The 20,625-nt window shown below is 37.5% G+C and overlaps 1 protein-coding gene across 1 annotated transcript in view; it reads right to left on the reverse strand.

Moving 5' to 3' along the window:
* LOC310940873 (phospholipid-transporting ATPase ABCA1) overlaps window positions 1-20,152 on the reverse strand; it is a gene marked incomplete at both ends in the record, with an annotated part of 116,674 nt that extends 96,522 nt beyond the window's left edge. The window contains 10 exons of the mRNA XM_083905909.1: window positions 2,033-2,149; window positions 2,861-3,000; window positions 11,172-11,367; window positions 11,507-11,584; window positions 14,154-14,351; window positions 15,064-15,191; window positions 16,417-16,538; window positions 16,658-16,799; window positions 17,033-17,126; window positions 20,087-20,152. Coding sequence (XP_083762035.1) covers window positions 2,033-2,149; window positions 2,861-3,000; window positions 11,172-11,367; window positions 11,507-11,584; window positions 14,154-14,351; window positions 15,064-15,191; window positions 16,417-16,538; window positions 16,658-16,799; window positions 17,033-17,126; window positions 20,087-20,152 — 1,281 coding nt within the window. The remainder of the gene's footprint in view (window positions 1-2,032; window positions 2,150-2,860; window positions 3,001-11,171; window positions 11,368-11,506; window positions 11,585-14,153; window positions 14,352-15,063; window positions 15,192-16,416; window positions 16,539-16,657; window positions 16,800-17,032; window positions 17,127-20,086) is intronic.
* Between the last annotated feature and the right edge of the window lie 473 nt (window positions 20,153-20,625).

Raw genomic sequence — 20,625 nt, forward strand, 5'->3', positions numbered from 1 at the left:
CACAGCCAACGTAGCTGTTTCTACATTAAGGACATGACCCATCAAAAATGTGCATCTCCTGACATCATTTTGACAATAGTGGTAGTAGTAGCAGAGTCATGACAGCAGCAATGTCATGTGTCCTAATGATCAGTGTCATTTGGGCCAAATAGCATGCAGAAATGCCATTAAACCTTTTTCTTCAGGTGTCAAATATATTTTCATGAGATCATTTTTCAGTATTATGTAACAGGTAATGACATACAGCATTTGTCCAATTGGGGAAGATAAATGTAATGTTTTATAATCTAAATATTAGATTAGCAATTAGTTTATTGCGTTTTCAATATTATATTTATGAATTTCAAAGATGTTTAATACTATTAATGGTTTCCATGGAAGGTTTCCAATTTGGAATATTTCCCAAATTCCCAAAATTATGTTCCCAATCCCATGGAAAGTGTAAATACAAAAAAACCTAATTGTTTCATCTCCAGGAGCTAAGTATAGTTAGATCTAAATATTATTTAATATTTTAAGGATCAATGAGAAAAGAACCAGTCAGAGTGAGCTGTGAGAAGAAGTGTAATTACATTTCAGACTTTTCTGTAATACCGGCAACTTTACTGAGCCCTGCTGTTATTTGGTCAATTACATGTGCAAAGAAATCAAGTCTGCAGTTTATAATGCACTGCAATTATTTATTCAATTTTGTGAATTTTTCTTTCTTTTATCAACACTTGATTCGAGTGGTATTTCTGACAAAGCTTCCCTACAAATCTAGAACCGGTCTTGCCATTACCATGGTAACTACCAGTATTAAGCCAAACTGAAATTGAACAGATGATAACTTTAACAGTAAACACTGTGCACAGGCATTTGTGGATATGTCAAACATATTTCCAACCACTTTCCTCACAAAGCCAGAAAATATGCTACTGCACAGTGTGTCCTTCTCTTCAGCTCTGTACCCTAAATCTTCTATCTTCTATGAAATGTAGTTGTGGTGGTGATGGTAATTGGTCCATCAACGTAAAACGTGTCTGCGACCTTCAAAGACCTCTGGAGATGACAAACCTTCAAAGCCACACAGCCTCATAGTGAGAGAAGCAGAGAAAGAGAGAGAGAGGCCGGCAGAAAATGAAGACAAAGGAGAATTGCTGGTCCATTTGTGTAAAGGTTAGGGCTAGGGTAATGAATACCCGGGCTATATGGAGCGCCCAATGTCTGCTTCCCTCCAGCTGCCTATAAGCTCATTTGGAGTGACACTGGAGTAATGTCAGTGTCAAGGAAATACAGCAAGAGGCAAAGAGAGAGTGAAGATGGAGGGAGAGAGAGAAGTGGTGGCAGAGTCCACATCCTCTACTTCTATAGATAATCCTTTCTGCCAGGATGAAAATTATCCTGCACTTATCCATAATTACTTTCCTCCTCCAGTTTCCATATCTTACTGCAGGTGCAACAAATTGAACTACATGACATGTATATATTCGTGGTGCATATATTGTACGTATGACTCATCATTTTTGTTTTTTTATTGATTTTTTTTTTTACTAGAAAAATACCTAGATTTCAAAATGAGGAAAGATGTTATGTCCTTGAGTATTCACAAGTCTACACAGAGGAGTTGAATGGAAGATTCATTTTAGAGAAGAAAGAGAAAATGGTTCAAATGAACTCCTGATCACATCAACCATTCTGTGTCATTTAAAAGGATATGTTTTTTAGAAAAAAGAAGAAAGAAAATGAATGGTTTATTTTGAAACGATGAATGTCAGTGAAAGGTTGCCAGGCAACTAGCAGAGACATCGATAGCTCATGACACCCAACCATCAGAAATGTCCACAACTTGCTGGTTTTAATGCATTTCAAAAAAAACAACACAGATAATGCGTTTGATTTATGCAGGAAAACTGTTACTTTTTTCACATTGAATAAGTGTAAATACTTCAGATTAAACAACTGGGGATGCATCTGTGGAGCCAAAGACAATTTACCACATTGGTGACAATGCAGTTTAATCTAATCCAACATAAAAAGAGCAAAGTCTTACCCGTAATGCATTCACTTGAGGGCTATCTTGAAGGATATCGTAGACACGTGGGCCAAGTTCCTCCCATAAATCAGCAAGCTCTTTTAATTGAGCCAAGGCGTTGAATGTACTGTTTGCCTGGAACACAAAGACAAAAAATATTTTAAAAAAAACAAACAAAAAAAAAACATCCATCTCACCTTACCCTGATGAGAATCCAATGTGCCGCTTCTCTTTGCTCTGAGTCAATCCAGACATGAAAGTGCTTCTACATGTGCACATTTCAGCTAATCCCTGGAGGAACTCATCACATTGTAACACTGTCACCCCCCCATGGTAACAAATGTAAATGGAGTTATTTACCCTGGAACATTGACTTGTAAACAATATGACTATGTCTGGCCTCCTGCGCCAACACTGGGACCCTTGCTGGGAAGTCAGCAGATTTTCCTCGCACTCGCAATATATTCTAACTGCAACATCCTCACCCCCTGCCTGTTGTTTGTTTTTGTTTGTGCAGTTATCGCAGTGATGTTAATATCTTGGAGAAATGTCATGTCATGATAACACATTACACTCATTGCATTAGGTCCCCTGACTAACTATTGTAATATTTTCTTTTCTTCCCCAGGTAGTAACATTGCATGACACTCAATGTTTTTCATTTGCACAGTGGAGGACCCTCACACACTGCTTGTGCAAGTGATCTGATCCTGTAAACATGGCATATTCGTATACACAGACTAGGACGATAAACAAGTATTTTTCTTTTGTAGCTTTTAAAAAAAAAAAAACAACAAAAAAAAATATTCAGCTTAACATGCAGGTGATTGTTCTCTCTAAACTTACTTTGTTCACAACGAGGAAAGCAGCAGGCGTATCAGGTGTGTAGAGGACTTTTCCAAGCACTAACGGCTTGAAGATGGTCCAAATGTTGCGTAGTCCAGGTGTGTTCTCCAGAGTGTTGACAAGGGTCTGGCAGAAAGCCTCTGTACAAGAAAATGAGAGAGAGAGGACAGGGAAAGTCAGGGCTAAATCAAGGATATAAGTAATTTTCTTGTGGACACACTTGTACCAATGGAAAAGAAATCATTGAGAATAACAGAGAAATCGTTGATATGTCAATAATTCAACTGCCAATGGCACAGTATGTCGTTTCTCCAATTAGGGATTTCTTAATCAAAAAATGACAAAAGATCTTGTTAGATGACATTGGGAAGCCACGTGGGATCATGGGAAATAAAGTTCTGCCACAGAAGCCCTCAGAGGCAGAGCTTAACGCATAGTAAGTTGAAATGAGTAGTCATTATTCCATAATTGAATAATTGCACACATTAAAATGGGGGAAAAAAAACACAAACACACTGGTTATTTTCTTCCTTATTCGGATGTTTTATAACATTGAATGTAAAAAAAAATTATATGGCATAAAAGTGTGTTGGAAAGGCTTTGGCTAACTCAACATTTACATATAATTAGTCTCACTGTTTTGAAATATTTAAATTAATAACTATACTAAAATGTGTTAAATAAATTGTTTACCTTTTACCTTACCGCTTTTTTTTTTCTTTTGACATTTACAAACATTTCATCAGTACATAAGTTAAATGTTAATGTTATTTATTTTTATTTTTTTTAACTATAAAACTACTTTTTTTTTTGTTATTACTTAGAAATGCACACTGACACAGGGAAAACAGACACCGACAGAGCTTAGACCTGCAGAATATGGAACAGCTGCTATGGAGCTGAGGAAAAAAAGTCAATACGCTCAGCAGCAGAACAATCATTACTACTTTAACTAATCTGCCAGAGTGAATATTGCCAGGTTGATAAAGCGCTGAATAGATTAGACAAGGACCTGCACTGCAAGGAATGAAGCATAGAGTATGAACAAAGCCAGTCCTGAGATTGCGCTTGTGCCAGAAAATATGCAAAGCCTGTGTGGCACTTTAGAAAATGGATCAATTCAGAGTCTCATCCATCAGTCAATATGGCCGTCCGCCTTTCTGATCTGTTGCTAACTGTCCTTTTTGTCCAGACACCCATCATTACATCAGTTCCCTTTTTTTTCTTCCTGTCAAGAAAGTAACAAGACCTTAAACTTCCACTGTCTCACACATCACCAGGGCAACCGTTTTGCCCATCAGGGAGATTTTAGTGGCCATTTTCAGTGCAATTAAATGTTAGCCTTTCTGCCTGCTGGCCATCTTTCACAGGTGCTCCTGGGAGGTCTGTGTGTGGAGAGCTAATGGCCACCCCTTTAGTATGAGCCTGGCCAGCTGTTCCCTCCATGGACTGCACAGATGTGACTTCTGCAAACATAACACTAAAAAGAAAGAAAACAAGTGCTAGAGCTCAGCACTTGTCAGAAGTAGTTAGCTCTTGTTTTTTTTTTTTGTAATAAAGGAAAAATAAGAAGTGTCTTAGATTTGCAAAAAAAGTTAGACTTTAAACAAGCTACGGTCGGACAATGAATATTAAAAAGAAGAGTATTTTGATCATTCAAAGCAGTCGTTTCCAAAATAGCAGTCTGGACCAATGACTGAGTGCTAAACAAAAACAGAGTGATTACAACATGACTTAAGGCTGTCAAAGCCTAAGAAGTTTTCCAAAGAAACTATGTGAAAAAAATAACATTCTCTTTGGCTTGTTATTCACAGCTAAATGTAATTTTTCCTTGTGCATCCTTTTGTGAAAAACACACACAAAGCAGCTATGTTAGATTTCAAGGGTAATTGGTGTGTGTGCGGAAAAATTACTAATACTAACTTTAACAAAGGTACCTTAAAAACTTCAGTGAAGTAGTACTGAACTCCCGAAGTTCACCTAAAAAGCTTATGCAATGTATTGTAGTTTATGTAGCAATGCAGTGCAACTTTACATTTCGAAAGGCTAAACTATGTTCAACAGTTGGTGTCAAAAACAAAGTCCATAGTTGGTGGAAGAGGTCAGAGTGCGATGACCAGACTGGTGGGTGCTGACAGAAAGACTACGGTAACTTGGATAACCACTATTTATAACTGTGAAGAGGACAAAAAGCATCTCAGACAAAAACAATCCTGAGGTGAATGGGCTGCAACGGCAGAAGACTTTGTTAGGTGTCACGACTGAAATCCACAAGAATAATCACTGCAAAGAGCACATCGACAGTGACAAATAGAAAAGAGCAGCCTTTTCTGACCAGTAAGATGACATGATCTAAATCCAACATCACCAGACTGAAATAACCAGCTTTGTGAAAACAGACCACAGATGGTAGAACTGCATGGGCTTTGTTTTCATATCACAATCTTAGTCCCTTAATACTAATCAATCACTGTTTAAAAGCCACATCCTGACTCTTAGTGCTGACCATGTGCATCCCTTTATGGCCAGAGTTTACCATCTCCTAATGGCTAATTCTAGCAGTATAATGGACCATGTTCCACAAAACATTGTACCAGCCTACCATCAAGAAAACAATAATGAGTTTGGTAAACTTAATTGGACCCCTCAAACACCAGAGGCATCATTTTATTACCTCAGCACAAAACAGTGTCTTAAAATTACAAAAGAAATAATATGTGTACCAACGCAATAGCTGCAAAACACACGTCGAGGTAGTAAACTGAGGAAAGAGTTGTAATTTTGAATTTGGAGCTATTCAATGACACACATATTACATATAGATCTACTCTACCATAAAGGTTAGACCAGTGGTGTAAATTGTGCTTTTGCTCATGAGCCATAGCTGTCCTGTACCTCTCAGAATTCATTCCTTTCTCCCCTATTTTATGAATTGCGTTTGTGTACTTGAGGCTATGAATAGCAGAGCACACCAACCTTGGCCATCATGCTCACAACAGAAAGAGTTCTCACTAATGACACATGACTATAGCTGGCACTGGTGTGGATGGCTACTGCCAATTGATAATATTGTTTTCTATATTACTATAATTACTCTATAGTTTTAGAATAATTATTCTACATTTTATAACAATTTTATTTCTATAATACTCTAATGCTTAGTATCTTCAACCATGTTTTTATTTTTGTGTGTGCTACAGGGAGAATCAGATTATCTACACTAGAGCTGTGAAATTCCTCTTTTTTTTTCCATCAGATCTTTAAAACAAAATGGAAGGATGAAAGAACAAGAGAATCTGTTCTCTACACCAGGTTTAGCCACAGTCAAATAATTGCTTGGAGCCTCAAGTCAGCCCCTCAACTTACCTGGCAAATTTAATCAATTTGAGCTGCACCCTGGAGATGGGCTCAATTCAGCACTACAGTGAGACAGCGCCGCTGACACACTACAAATGCTGGTGCTACACACTGTCTCGCATATGCAATCCCATGAGCTCACATGCATGTGTGCACACACATAAAGGAAAGAGATTTTGCTTCACTCATATTTCAGGGATTTAACACAACGCAGAGTATGAGGCTGACACACAGGTTCACACTCAGGCAAACACACGCACATACAATGGATGTGTAAAAATAACGATGCCATTCACGTGTAAAGTAAACTGCCTCATGCCTGAATCAAGGAGGGAAAAACATCAAATGCTGCCTTGCAGCATGACAACATCAAGTTAAATAAGCTTGAGAAAATATCATTGTTTTCACTTGTATGATACAGAGAGAAAAGCTTTAACATTAAGTGCATTTTTGACTGCCTACAACTGTCACTATAGACACATATTATGGCTTCTCTAGCTCGCCCACAAAATAAAAGTTTGGGCTTGAAACTGGAAATAAATAGGGGACCAATTACTTATTATTCAAAGAGACACTCATTAGTGAATACTCAAAAGAAAGCATTACAGAACTGGGGATAATCAGGAAATGTTACTGGTGTGGTTTTCTCTGACACTGCACAAAACAACAGAACAATAACAGACATAAGGTTATTCTGACAATCCAATTGAAGACGCATTAAATTGAGAAGACTGTGGTGGGTACAAAGAAGCTTCAGTAAAAGTTTTCCATTCAGACATTATAATATTCCACTTAAAAGCAGCAAGCAAAACGTTAAAAAGGGAAAAGAGGCTGGAATGCATCTGGAAAAAAGGTTTTCAACAAACATATAATTGCAAGTATAGGACGTTGGTGAACCATGTAATCATTTTTTTATTCTTGCCATTTCCTGTGCAAATTTAAAAACACCTAAAAACCTAAAACCTAAAATTACTGTTTAGTGCCAGGAAAGAGCTGTCATTAGCCTGAATATTCTGTACAATGATTCTGAAGTTTCCTTTTGCCATTAACAATTAGTTAGGATGTGGACATTACAGAGCTGTTAATAAAACCTTGGCGTTGGCCTTTAATGAAGCTCTTTCACTATTCCTTTGAGTGTACCTTTTATACTTACAATGGAGTTATAATTGGCCATTATGTGAGCATGCTGCATATTCCATATTCATTTAACTATATATAGACCAAACCAAAGAAATGGCATAGCAAATCCACAACAGCCACATGTTAAAGGTGAAGTAAGTAGTTTATAGTGCCATCTAGAGGAGAGGCTGAAATTTACAACAATGAGATGAGGTTCGTGAGGCGAGGCAGAGGGCGAGCTACCGCGGCCCGCGACCATGTTATTTTACATGACTTTTTGAAACACTACGAAAATGAAACAAAAACTATTATACAGGGACTAGACAATGCAGGAGCACATAATATGTATAAAAAAAGTGGATTTTGGGTTATATAAACTCATAAATACTACACAGTGTCCCTTTAATGCTTAGCTTGTACAGATGATAGAATGTTTTTGATAATTTCTTCTGATACTAACATGTAATCTCACCTTTCAGTATATCTTTGTTACTAGGACATAGAGAAAGCTAAAAATCTCACTGCGGTTTTCTCTTTAGAACAGGCATTTAATGAAACAGGGATGCATTGTCTCTAATGAGCATCGGGCTACAAGACGAATTGATTATCCAAGTGTTTTTTTTTTTCATGAAGTTATTTTTAAAGCTTCTCCACACACCACCTACTACTATTTTTTTTATTTATTTAAATACAGATTGGCAAAAGGTGTATTTCTCTGAACAGCACCAGTAAGAAGGGTTTGTATGTTTTATATCCTTTCTGAAAAAAAGGAATTGTATAAATCTATATAATAATGTACAATCATTTCATGCATACCATTTATCCCATACCTGTACCTATAGTATAATGTACATTATACAACATAATTTAAACTATGGCTCCCAGAGAACAGCACTCATGTAATACAATAGAGTTGTGACCACTGCAACAAAACTGATTAAACTTCTTATTTCCAATTATGACTTACAGCATAAAGAAGGTTATAAAACAACCAAGATGTAAAATTGAAGCCAAGAATGAAATGATGATGCAAGCAAACTGGTCAGAAAACAAAAATCCATTATTGAGGTTTATCTGTTTCAGACCAATTGTTGTGATAACTACAACAACTGAGGTGAATAAACAATGAACCAATATGACAAGCATCTCTCAAAATAGTGTAAAAATCAAGGTTGATACAAGAAAAGAACTAAAAACATTGTTAAATTAAAGTTTTTTTATATTTGTAAAGTAGCAACCAAAAATACTTTTTAATTTAATTAAGCATATCTATTTTTGAAACAGAAAAAACAAACAGACAATAACTTAAGTAACTTAGGTCAGGTCTTGTTTTAAACAGTCAGGTGCACGATAATCCATAATATCTTCTTTATGATGTGAGAATTTTTCGAACAAAAAGGTAAAAAGAAAAGCAATTCTTAAATTGAACTTCAGACAACTATGTCTGTTTCGAAGAGGTCACCTCCCCAATTCAGCACAAAACCTGACCTTCCAGAACATGGCAGCTCAGAAAGGTGGTCATTTGTTGATGCACCATGTGATATACAACATGGACAAAAGAATATGGAAGCCTAACCATGACCCCAACAGGGACTGTAATGACATATTCTATTACATACACAGGATTTTAATATGAAGTGTTTGAAGTGTTGCTGTGGACAGAACACCAAACACTTCATGTGACCATTCATTCTGTAGAGCATTGAAGAGGTCAGGCACTGATGTGGACGAGAAGCCCTGGCTCACAATCTCTGTTTCAGTTCATCTCAAAGGTGCTCGATGGGGTTGAGGTCAAGACTCTGTGCGTGCCATTCAAGTTCTTCCACACCAAATTCATCTAACCATGTGTTATAGTCGTTGCTTGTGCACTGGGGCACAATCGTGTTGGAACAGAAAAAGGCCTTCCTCAAACTGTTACCACAGAGCTGGAAGCATAGCGCTGTCCAAAATGACTTGTTATGGTGAAATGAATTCAATACTTGACAGGTGTGGCCAGATACTTTGGTCCATATAGTGTATTTTGGTGATGCCTCACTACTTCAGTCTGGTGATGTCTATCGACTTCAGGCTGTAATTGACTGCAAAGGATTTGCAACCAAGTATTAAACAATGAAAGTTTGATTTATGATTGTTTACTTTGTCCCATTAATTTTGGTCCCCTAAAAAGTGGGAGGCACATATAGAAAGTGTTGTAATTCCTACACCTTTTGCTTGATTTCGATGTAAATACCAAATTAAGCCAAATCAAATCCATTGCAGTGGTGTATAGAGCCAAAAAGAAGAGAATTGTGTCAATGTCCCAATATTTATGGACCTGACTGTAGGTTCAGTAGTGTCACATTTTAGTTTTGCTCAAGGTTAAATAACTCTCTTCCTTTTTACATTCTGTCTTTATGGTTTACTGGCTCTGTTTTATGATCTCCATGTGTTTCTCAGATCTGGCACCAATCATTTACAAATCTCCTGTATAAAAGAAAGTGCCTGCTGCTTTACTTTGATATAAATGTCCTTGACATGTAGATACGTATGCATTAAAGGCACACATTGATGCAGTAATACCAGGAAAGCTGGGAGTACAAGCTGGGTTTGATCAAAAGCTGTATCCTACAATATCTTGACTGCATCACTCACGAACAATTGTTGAATCTACTTTTCCCATTTGCAGCAATAACAATGTTCATTCAGCTACAATCATACTGGATAACCCACCGGTTTTCTCCAGTGGGTTACCGTCAATAAATCTTTCATAACTAGCAGCACCTCTATCTGGCTACAGCCGTGGAGGCTACTCATCACCATGTTAACATGATAATGCACATATATTAGAAGGACTAACCCTTCTCAAAAATCTGCGCTATGTTCAATTTTGCTTTCAATTTTTACTGTATAATAAATAATCACTTATTGCTATCAGTCAAACACACACACAGAGTTGCGATTTTAATTATCTTTTTCAAGGAGATGCCATTCTTCACAGGAGCTTCAATTAGGCTGTTCTTCAGTGAACACTGGAATGCGATGTGAGCCAAGTTCAGTGAAATCAATATTGTACAGGTAGCTGACAATATGGCTGGCAGAAAGATATCCTTTTCTACATACCACAAAACACCACATCAGGAATGTTTTAGTCACCATTGGTCCTTTTGAATGTAGAATGTTTATACCACATGTTCTGACCCACATACAACATCAGTTTCTTATTTAAATGAATTTGCTATGTGCTGTCCATTAGGTAATCATAGTGGGGGGTGAACCCAGCTTTTAAACAAAATGAGAAGAGCTGATTTGATTGGCTGTGACAGATGCCAGTCATTGATACAGCTCTCCATAATGGATTCCTTATCAAACCTAGTTTCAAACTCAGGCATGGGCCTCAGGTGCCTGTTCCTGGACGTGCATAAGTGGTCACATCCTGTGCATCTTGTATAGCTGACTGGTACCACATCGACCACTAATTCATGGAACCAGAGATTGTTGGGTTGTTTTTCTACAGAGTACACTTGAACAGATAAAGCTGGGGATGGCATTGACTTTGTCTGTGCCAGAGCACATTCACCAATATTTTTTGTTTAGAGTACTTCTAATGTTTTACATCTTTATCCATTAGCACCAACAGTAACCTATAAAAAGGTTTCTCCATGATGTTCCCAAAACCCCCACAACTGTGGTGTGATCAAAAATATATATATTTTTTTTTTGTACTATTTCCAAATGGCTGCAAACCCATTTCAAAGTGTCCTGTGTTTGGTAGTCAACTAAAATGTAAATTATGGATTGAGACACAAGTACCGTGTGATCTCTTTGCTTTAACAAACAAATTTGCTGCAGCACTTACCGGAACTGTTGCCTGTAATGAAGATTGACTGTTCGTCAGCTGTTTGTCCAGGTGACTGGAGGCTTAGGGTCATATTGGTGGAATTGAAGTCGGGCTGCGTTCCACACAGTAGCATATTGAAACTGCCAATCATGTCCTCTCGGAAATCCAATGAACGAGCAGCTTTAAAGCCCTTGGAGTTCTGTAACCTGGCCATCTGGGTACAAGAAAGAAAAGGCATGCCTTTATAAATTAATGATAAAAGCTAAATGCCTTTAAAAAAAAAGTAGCTCACAGATCCCGCAATATAAATGCAGATTTCTGTTTAATGTAAATTATATAGTAGTCACACTCACCTCCTCGAATACAGGCAGTGCATTTCGAGTAGTATTCGCCATCAGGTTTGCTGTATCTACAACATTTGCAGAAGGCAGCTAAAGGAAATGATGAAAAGTATAAAACAAGGTTGTAGAAATGTGATTAAAAAAAAAAATATATATATATATATATATATATACACACACACACACACACATCAAACTGTTACTGATACAGCTTAAACTATGTACCAACAAAAATGTGCATACTTTGTAACAATTTGTATTTAACTTAATACCAGCACTGAACAGTACAAAGCTTTGAACTGTATAACTAGCAGCTGGATCAGAAGGCTGAGCGAGGTAAAGAGCAAAGTGGTAGGGTAAACACTGGGTTATTAGTTTTAAAATAAAACAGTTTGCAAATAGGAGCCCTTTCAAGCATAGTTTAGAGAAGCCTGGAGACTGATGGAGTCTCAAGTACATTCATTTAAGTTCACATCTGTGCAGTGCCGACATCAAGGGGAGACTTAGTGAGAAAGCACAAGTATTCCACTCTGACAACTCTGAGCAAAGTAGTAAAAAATCACCTGTGAGAGATCAATGAAGAGACAGAATTCAGCTTTGTTACTCTGAGCTCATGCACAGTACCATTAACTTAATTGCAATTGTACTTTGCTATCAAAGGCTCCTGAGGTTATGATTATTTTTTTATATCGCAAAATAAGCTAATAAAACAATGAAAACTTCCCCCAGCACTGACATTTGAATGACCCTTGTTAACAGACAATGCTGAATGCTATTCCTAAAGTGTCACCATACTAGTTGATTTTCAGTCAACCCAAACACAGTGACATTAAAGTTGAGGAAACAATGTCCAAATTATCCTCTGCCACTCACTGACTTCTTCCCTTATCCTTGTCTTTATGTTGTTGTTGCTGTTGTTATCACAATCATTCAGCAATGTCAAGCTTAAAGTGTGAAGCCGCATGTGTGCTTTTTTTCCCCCATCTATTTGCTTGAGGCACTGAGGAGCTTTTCCATCATATCTGGGCTTTCGCCTTTTTTTATGCATCTAAAATGCCTGTGGGCTTTAACTGTTCAAATGCTCGCCGACAAACTCTCTGCCTTATCACTTATTTAGTGGATTTGCTGTCCCATACATTTTCCTCAAAGATAAACTCAAAGAAAAGTGCACACTTTCATCAAAAACCAAAGGGAACTAAGATTTAAATGTAAGGAAAAAACAACAACATTATTTTTAATAAATAATTCCCACCTGATTTCACAAATTCTAGTAAAATGACTGGAATACACAGAGGTGAACACAACAGTGACAGTTTTAAAAGCTTAGATCCTAAGGGACATAAAACTATGTGACTCCATGACATGAATCCACTGTCCAGTTTTGACTTCAGATAGAAAATGTATATGTAGTGTAGCACTTGACTTTTAAATTTGTCTATCAATTGACTGTCCTTGCGTTCAGCATCAATACATGTATAAGGCTGTGTGCCTTTCATCTTAAAGCATGTAATTGCTGGATATTAATGCTGGAAATGACCTTGTGCAAACATGCTCACATTTTCAAATGTATAACTCCAAACCAACATTTTTTTTTAGTATATGGAATGAACAGAGCATTGAGCTGTGTAGCAGCTAGGGTCATTATGGGGTTGATATTGTGTACCATAGTATCGTAATTGTTGTTTTAACGTGACTACTAGTAGACCTTTGTGATCATATGAACTCTCGCGAGAGCCTTCCTTGCCACTCAGGTGAGCCACGCAGAGAAAGAATGGCGACACCAACCCCCATATCCAATGTATGTTGGATGATTTAGTGGCGAGACATGCGTCTACCTCTATGGCATGGAAGTGGTTCGGTTTTGACAAGACTGACATGGGTCAAAAGACTTGCAAAATGCAAGATATGTTGAAAACCTGTGGCTGCGAAACGGAGCTCCGAGACAAACTTGTTCCATCGTCTACGAACCAACCACACCAAAGAGGATGAAAAATATGAAAAACTTGGCGACTCAGCAGCTGCTCATGAAAAGCCTGCTAAGCCTGCAAGGCACACTCAACAAAAACCTCGCTGATAGTATTATTTTCTATTTGACAGAAAATTGTGGATTTTATGAGTATTCAAGATAATCTGGAGCACACAATTTTTCGGGGTGTTTTTTGTGTGATGTTAGTACAATCCTGGACAGAACTTGAAGTTAGTAATTTTAACCTTGAATATTTACCCAATTGTTAAAGAATGCTATTGTACATCACTTTTAAACTGAAAAACACACTTAAAATACTGACTATCAATAAGTGAACATACTGTGATATTACATTATTTTCATTTTGTATGGATATAAATGTATTTTCCTGTTTTGATAATAATGTTTTTTTGTTTTATACATCATGACAGGTAACACAAGTATTATTAAAGGGAGGCAAAATAAGCTTGAACTTCAGCCTACTCCTTTTTGGTCTATTTTTTTAAGTGCACTATGTTGAATTATTTATAAGGATGCATGTTTAAAATGTGTCAACATACCTGTATTTACTTGTGAATACCTGTCACTGAAATAAACAAAGAACTAAAACAACATGTTTCAAGACAATAAATAATTGTTGTTTGCTTAAATATGATGTCTATTGTTATTATCTGTAGACGGTAAGGGGCTCACCTCAGAAAGTACTTTCCTAACATCCAGATTTTGCAGGAGTGCTCGCCGGGTGTTAATCAGCTGCTGTTGAGTGAGCGAGCAGCTGACATTTTGAAAAGTCTCCTTTTCAGCTTGGCTGCGAAATTGGACATACTCATCCAGATCTGTCCCCTCACACAGAATTGTCCTCAAGTTGGCTGTACTAGGAACACCCATCACCTGGAAAGTAAACATACATTTTACATTTTCCACATACATGATAATGATAAAAAAAAAAATACCCATGCATGTACAGTAGATGAATACAGACAGTTGATTTGTAAGATTCCAGACAGCATGCGGTAATGCCGAGCAAGACAGGATACACAGGCAGATGACAGATAATGACTTGTGAAAAACAGAACACTGAAAACTTTTATTTTTGGGGGGCACATAGGACAATTTGCACCAGAACTACCTGCAGCCGTCAGATTGCCTCATTCAGACTAGGGACATTTCAATCGGTTTACACCATATATTTTACCATCCTTGTCATTGTCAGTAATACATAATTACCTTCTTTCAGCTCATCCAAAACACTTGCAACACACCAGTGTATTAATTAAGGAACTTTTAGAGACAAGACACAGTTACACATTTTCCTGTTGCTAGTTCATTTCATTATAAATTATAACTATTATTATCATTTGAAATTATCTACTTAATGACAACAAATTGACAACGTTTTTGTCAACTAAACATTACTTTTTGGCTTTGATGATAACTGATTATCCAGTACATTTCACACAGCACCTCTTAGAAAATGATGGTAACATTTAAACTGTTTTATTAACTGAAAACTGATTATATTAATCAGCAGCTGGAAAAAAAATAGTGTTTCACTGTGGTTGGGTTTCTTACTGCATCATGGTGAACCCACGCTAGCACTTACTGGATTGATGTTAATTGTTGCATTCATGAGGCTCTGAACAACTGTTGATGGCACAGACACATTCTTTCGCAGATACGTGGAGAAAGTCTCTTCGTCCCTCAGAATACTCCTCAGAGTCACTGGTCGATCTTGAACACAACATTGGAAAGTAATCACTTTGCATGCATGTGTGTGTGAAGTGAAACTATATGCGAATCAACATGTACCAGTTTGTCAACCAGCTATTTCCTCCTGATTAGCTGCCCACAGTTAGGCAGAGTTTCAAAAGGCCAGTTTCAAAACAAACTATCTGTTGTTGTACACAGACAGTGGGTGTTGTGGTTAAGCACAGTGTAGATAAAATTGTAGTGCATTCAAACACATTTTCATCATGCATCTTTTCAACATGTTTTCTGAAAAGCCAGGATATGTGGTTGAGATGATGAAGCACTAACACTTTTACTTTCATGTACCCAGATGGCAGTTTAATTAGATTATGCCTTTTCTAAGTGTAATATATGGAAATCAGTTAACCACCACAATGAGGGGAGGAAGTGACTTTCACTGGGTTATACAAGGTTAAGTCAAGATAAATGTTTGTTACGAATAACAATCACTCAGTGTTGCTGGGAATACATTTTGCGGTTTGATGGACTGTTCATCATTAGGAAGTAGAACATAATCCGATTTCTTTCTGAATATTGGTGGCTTTATGAGTGAAGTGACCACCTTTTAATCAACCCATGGTAAAAACAAAAGGAGACAACACGATCACCGTTCACACCCACCATCTGAGTTTCCCCATTCTTGTTCATGACCTTTTGCGCTCTTACCTCAGATAGTGAATTCTATTAATTATGGCCAGGCTTAGATCTTTGATGGATTTAATTTTGTATATTATAAGCCCACGACCCCAAACTGCAAATCCTCCCCTCCCCCTGCCTTTTTGCAAATTAGGTGCCGTATGAAAATCTGAATATCATCAGGCTAAACGCGTCTGATGCAAAGCAGCAACTTATCAAGACAAACGATCTGTCAGTCTGCATGGGAAATTGCATCATAAATAATCACACGCCACTGTTTTTGAGGGATAAAGGGGAACAACAAATCCTCCAACTTGTCAGCCACGTGAAGGGGATACTTTTCTTGATAGAGAGTACTTAAAGACATAACAGAATGAGGCTGGGTATTTAGTCTCACAATCGTGATTTTTGAACAATTACAAGGCAGCAATTTAACTTTTATATCAATCTAAAGAACAATCTACACAGTGAGCCTGCTGCTCTCAGTCAAATTCAGTGAAAATAAGGTAATTGCGGTGGTGCCATATGCCAGTGCATTACAAATTTGATATTCAGATCTTCTTACCATTACCAGGATTAGACTGTGACAAGACAGAAGCCCATTGATCGATGTCATCTGCCAGCAACTGCGTCTTCTTTAGAATAGATCTGTTCACCAGGAGGTGTTGCAGCTCTATCAACGCTCCAGAAATTCTGGTAAAAGAGACAAAAAAAATTTCATAAACTGGCTGAATGTGTTCTGTGATAATATTCAAGAATCATAACAACACATTTTGATCGATCTTTAAGAGTGAGGGCATTCCCACACATACATGGAATCATTGAAGTTGTTGACTTGGCCTGGTGTCTCCCCTGGTGTTGAGTAGTTCAAACATGGATTGTTGACGTTGCAGACCATACTCTGAAGCCAGGGCAGCACACCAGCCGACGGCATGGCTTTATTTGGGTAGTGACCTAATGGAATAGATGAATACTTACTTAACTTTTCTGCTGCCTTTAAAAATAGATTGCATCACAAAGGTTACAGTTTTTAAGTATTTTTCCTTGAAATATTCATATCCGCAACATTTTCAACACGCACCGCTGCTCTGAGTTATCCACATTAAAGCTTTTGAAAATGCAACCATTCTGCAGATTTAAACAGCAAGTGAAACAGAATTCAACATTAAAACTGTGTTTCTACTTACATTGGCCTTGGTAAATTGGCTTATTAGTGGACCGCACCCACACCAGTATGATGAAGAGAAACAGAGGCCATATCACTTCAACAACCAGTCGCACCTGCAAAAATCAGAGTTTAAAATTTTCAACAGCAAAGACAAACTGCAGTGAGGTACTGCAATGGTACTAATGCAACTAATCTTTCCTTGACTCTTCACCCGACAACCTCGGCCATCTAAGCTTTTGTCCATCCATCTGCACATCATTGCAATACACACACAGGCCTGCACTCACTCACTGAGCCCTCTCTGCATACTGCCTCAGCTGACCTGTCCACATGCTCATCCACCTCTACATCTCTGGTGGAGTGACCTCCTAAGAGGAATCAGCTGAAATCAGTTCCACTCAGCCAACCTCTTGCCACTGCTTTTGTAACATGTTCAGACATTGTATCTGAAGACACACTTTAGACCTGTATGGGGTTTTTTGTCTTCATAATTATAGTGGAGAGCAAGCAGAGGTGAAGAATACACAATAACATATAGTGCTTGTTATGCCACAGCCTCGTAGCAACCCTATGAATTATGTTGAGGTTTACACAGTCATATAGGTATGATGGTGCGGTTATTGAACACACTTGTTATTATTTAGTTAGAATTGGGAATATTGACATGTCATGAATCTAGTTTTGTTAATGAGTTAATGAGAAGATACTGGTAAATACAAGCATCCAGTAAATTTCAAGGAAACTGAACTCAGTCCTTTAATTATTTCCAGTCTGTGTGTCACAGACGGCGTAGTTCTGCTAAGAGGGTGAATTATCATAATGTATTCCAAAGAAAAGGCACGGAGAGGGGACACAGAGATCAGGGGGACTTTCTCAATGTCTGGCTCCCCAGGCATTTGCCATGAGACACGAACGTCTTTGTGAATAGATAATCTCCTCCTATGAAATTATATGAAATACTGGACCATAAAATCAGTTTCATGCCTGTTATAAAATCTTAAAATGCTTGGTGAGGCATTCATATAATTGCTCATTAACCTCCACAAGCCCTCCAGAATCACCATTGTCCTTGCTAACTCCCACTGGTTTTGTCTAATAACAATATTTCATGTTGACATAGGCCAAATTCTGGGCATACAAACCACCACTGTCCTCAGACACTTTTTTATATATAGCAAAAAAGTAGGTAGTGTTTCTTACTGTTTTTTCTGGTAGTGAATACAATTAAAAAGGAAAATGAAAATTTTCTATACACCAAGTTGCAAATGACACTTTTTCCAAGGAAGTTTAAACTTTGATGAAAGTTCATGCTTGATTAATCTCTTTTTTGTTTTTTATTTTGTGAAGATGTGTTTTATTCTGCTGGCAAAAGACACACTGCTGAACACAATGCCGCTCTTTGTATCAGTTATACAGTATCTACCGGGAAAAATGACTCATACAGCTAACGACACAATTTCCTGGGACCCTTGAAAGATAGTTGCAACACATTGTGTAATTTTTATCTTTATGCAGCATGTGACCAGAGGGCAAGTGCGGGTGACGGTAAAGTCAGTAAATCTCCTTCATACGTCACTTGTTGAAAATGTGCAGACTGATGATGAGAATGAGGAAGTGAGAGTTACGGCATATGGCCTTGTAATGGAAAAGGGTTGTGGCTAAATTCTTAAGAGCAAGGTCAGAATATTGCTTTAAAGGATTTTAGATTTGGATTTAATGCAAATAATGATTATTAAATGGATATACTTTAATAAACAATTGAATCTGTATTTTGCGTGAGACTACATTTAAACAGATTTAACAATTAGACCAATCTGAAGTTTAGTATTATGCGTTTTAATTGAAGTGAGTGCAAATACTTGGGCAGTGAAAGCAATTCAGCTTCAATAAAAATGTGAATGATAACAGTTGAAATGTCAGTTTAATTATTTTCTACAAAAATATATAAACGTTAAACCCTTAAACTCAGCAGAGAATGAAGCCAAACAAACATGTTGTTGCCTCCCTCCACATACAAAAGCAAGATGGCAAAGACATACATGAAGCACTCAGGTGAAAGTGACCTTTAAGAAATTTTTCCACTGAAGAAACTACGATCTTCAGATAAGAAAAAGGCCTCAGACAAAGAAAAAGATAATACATTTTCTGAGATTTGAGCGCTACATACTGCCATAGGGGTTCCGACTTGACTTTGAACTTGATTTTCTTTTCCTCAGTGTAACATATTGGGAATAAAATGTTACTGGCCAGAGTTAGCATGATAACGTCAGTATTTTATAAATTTGTTCAGCAAATATTGGGTATTGCTATTTGGCTTACTGCCAGCATTGCTGTGGAACAAATCACAACCACACAATTGGCACTAATGGTTTTGGTTGTATTGGTTTTATGTCAGCTCTTGTATACAAAATGGTAACTCTATTGAGAATACAAAGGGAGCGTGAGATATAGGCAAAGGATGGGTAGGTGTGTTCTTCAAATAGACCACTGCTCTAGTACAACATCGAGAGTCAATTAATATATATATATATATATATGACAAATATATGAGCTTCATTTATAACTGTTAACTATTTAAAGTCTTATTTCGGTGTGGAATGAGTGAGAGGTGAACACCAATAACTTATGTGTGATGACACAAAGTCTTTTTGAGAAGAGGCTTTGGCATTTTGTAAAAGGGGCTTGAGAAGTATTTGCCCTTCAGACAACGCAATTAACATTCGTCACTCCTTATCCACTTCCATTAGGCCAAAGATTGGCTTTGTTAGAACTTAAACACAGGCAATGTGCCATACTGTGCAAAAGAGATACATTTCCCAAAATTGAAGGTGACACTATGAATTGGTTGGCATTAAGTTTAGATTGTCTTGTTCTCTAGTGGGAGCGACACTCCCCTCTGTGGGAGACCATTTTTGTAGTAAATCCCCCTTATTACCTTCCCCTCCCATGAATAACTTACCTGTCCTTGATAACACACATCCCTGGGACCATATTCTCATTTTACTTCCATTGCTGACCAACTTTAGCAGACATATGTTGATTTTTTTAAGGAGGATGGTGAGCACAACTGTACCTTTTGTCTCTTCCGGAGAATGAAGTTCTTCCAAAGGAGCAGACTGAATTGCGTCAAGAGACCCATTATGGCTTATCCTGGCAATAGCTTGCCAAAGCGTCGCTATGGCAACTGGCCCACTTAATAAACCCTGGAGGGAATAAAAGGTACAGTTTGGTTTTAATACAGAGGAGCAATGCATCTTGGGGGAGTGCCACTAATCATTTGCTTCCCCAGGCCTTCAGGCTTGTGGTGCAGCACCTGTTTTGAGGATTACTAACGAGAGAGTCTACACTCAAAACAGGCCTATGTCTCAGCATATAGTGGTTACATAGTTTAAAAGTACCTTATAAGTTACTTACAGTAAGACCAGGTGCTTCATTTGAATCAATTAAGTCAACACAAAAATCTTCCTGTACCTCTTACACTAATTCTTCTTTGTTGACTAGAGTAAAAAAATGTTGGCAAAAGTTCTTTTTACTTTTAATTAGATTCCTGTAAAACATTTATTGGAGGTTTTATAGCCATTGGACACTGATTGGTCCAGCATGTATTTACTG

The sequence above is a fragment of the Microchirus variegatus genome (assembly GCF_963457635.1).
Source record: "Microchirus variegatus genome assembly, chromosome: 2".
Classification (NCBI taxonomy): Eukaryota; Metazoa; Chordata; class Actinopteri; order Pleuronectiformes; family Soleidae; genus Microchirus; species Microchirus variegatus.